Genomic DNA, 1054 nt, shown 5'->3' on the forward strand with positions numbered 1-1054 from the left:
CCTCTCCCTCTCCCTCAAGGTCCCTACCATTTTCTTTACTTAGGCATGCCTCACAAAACAAATGGTGATTCAACAACAATAATTAAGACAAATTTTCTCATAATTCTTTCCATAAAAGATGAATAAATAAATAACTAGCTCTTGCTACATCTTTTTCTATCACAAATTTCCGAATCTACCCTATTCTCCTAACTAAGATGACAATAATTTACCCATAGTCGCCCGTCCTCTGTTTTTTGTATTTAATCAAGCATGACAAATGACGTGTGGCCTACAATATACTCGGACAGCCATGGCGCCGCCGACAAAACATCAAAGCCAACCGAGAAATTTAACTCATTACATCTCTTCCTCTCAACTCTGAATCTTGCAGCTGCTGAAAATCCAAAACGATGTTCCTTCTCCTCCACTTCCTCCTCACTACCTCCCTCCTTCCTTTCCTCCCCTCCGGCGGCCCAATTCCGGCCCACCAGCCCACCATCCCTTCCTCCCGGGTGCTACCAGGCTCTGCCGACTCCTGCCACCTCAACCTTCCCGACGACTTCTTCCGCGGCATCTCCGCTGCTTGTTCCCAGGCCGCTGGAGGTGACCTCTGCTGCCCGGCGCTGACAGCGTGGCTCTTAGCCGCCTACTCGGCCGAGGCGCTCGCCGCACATGTGCATTCATCCTACGAAAATGAGCTTCCTGTCCTTCCCGGCGAAACGGAGCCGTGCGCAGCGGCGGCGGAGGCGGCGCTGAGGGAGCAGGGCGTGGAGATCCAAGGAGCGAACGACACGTGTGGGGCTGTGTCGTGTGTGTGCCGCGTGGGGCTGCATCCACTGCAGTGTTCCGGGTCGTTCGTGGTCGGCGGCGGAGGGGAGGGAATGTGGGTGCCGGCGAATGACGTGGCAGAAAGTCTGGAGGTCGATTGCGAACGGCCGGGACTCGGCGGGTGTGCTACCTGCCTCAAGCTTCTTCGTGAGGTGCGTGCAATTACATGCATACCACCTAAACATTGCTATTTACAAATCTAACACTTTTTTCATCTAATTTTCAAATTCTCACTCAAATATCA

The 1054-nt window shown here is 52.3% G+C and overlaps 1 protein-coding gene across 1 annotated transcript; it reads left to right on the plus strand.

Annotated features, from left to right (window-relative positions):
- The first annotated feature begins 188 nt into the window (after positions 1 to 188).
- LOC110034806 (uncharacterized GPI-anchored protein At4g28100-like) lies at positions 189 to 1013 on the plus strand. The gene has a single exon (XM_020739047.1). The coding sequence runs from the start codon at positions 393 to 395 to the stop codon at positions 1011 to 1013; it is 621 nt and encodes a 206-aa protein (XP_020594706.1). The 5' UTR covers positions 189 to 392.
- Positions 1014 to 1054: the final 41 nt, after the last annotated feature.

This window comes from Phalaenopsis equestris, unplaced genomic scaffold, assembly GCF_001263595.1.
Source record: "Phalaenopsis equestris unplaced genomic scaffold, ASM126359v1 Scaffold193536, whole genome shotgun sequence".
Taxonomy (NCBI): Eukaryota; Viridiplantae; Streptophyta; class Magnoliopsida; order Asparagales; family Orchidaceae; genus Phalaenopsis; species Phalaenopsis equestris.

Excerpts from the sequence above, each read along its gene's own strand:
- LOC110034806 (XM_020739047.1), top strand. The coding sequence starts at position 393 with ATGTTCCTTCTCCTCCACTTCCTCCTCACTACCTCCCTCCTTCCTTTC.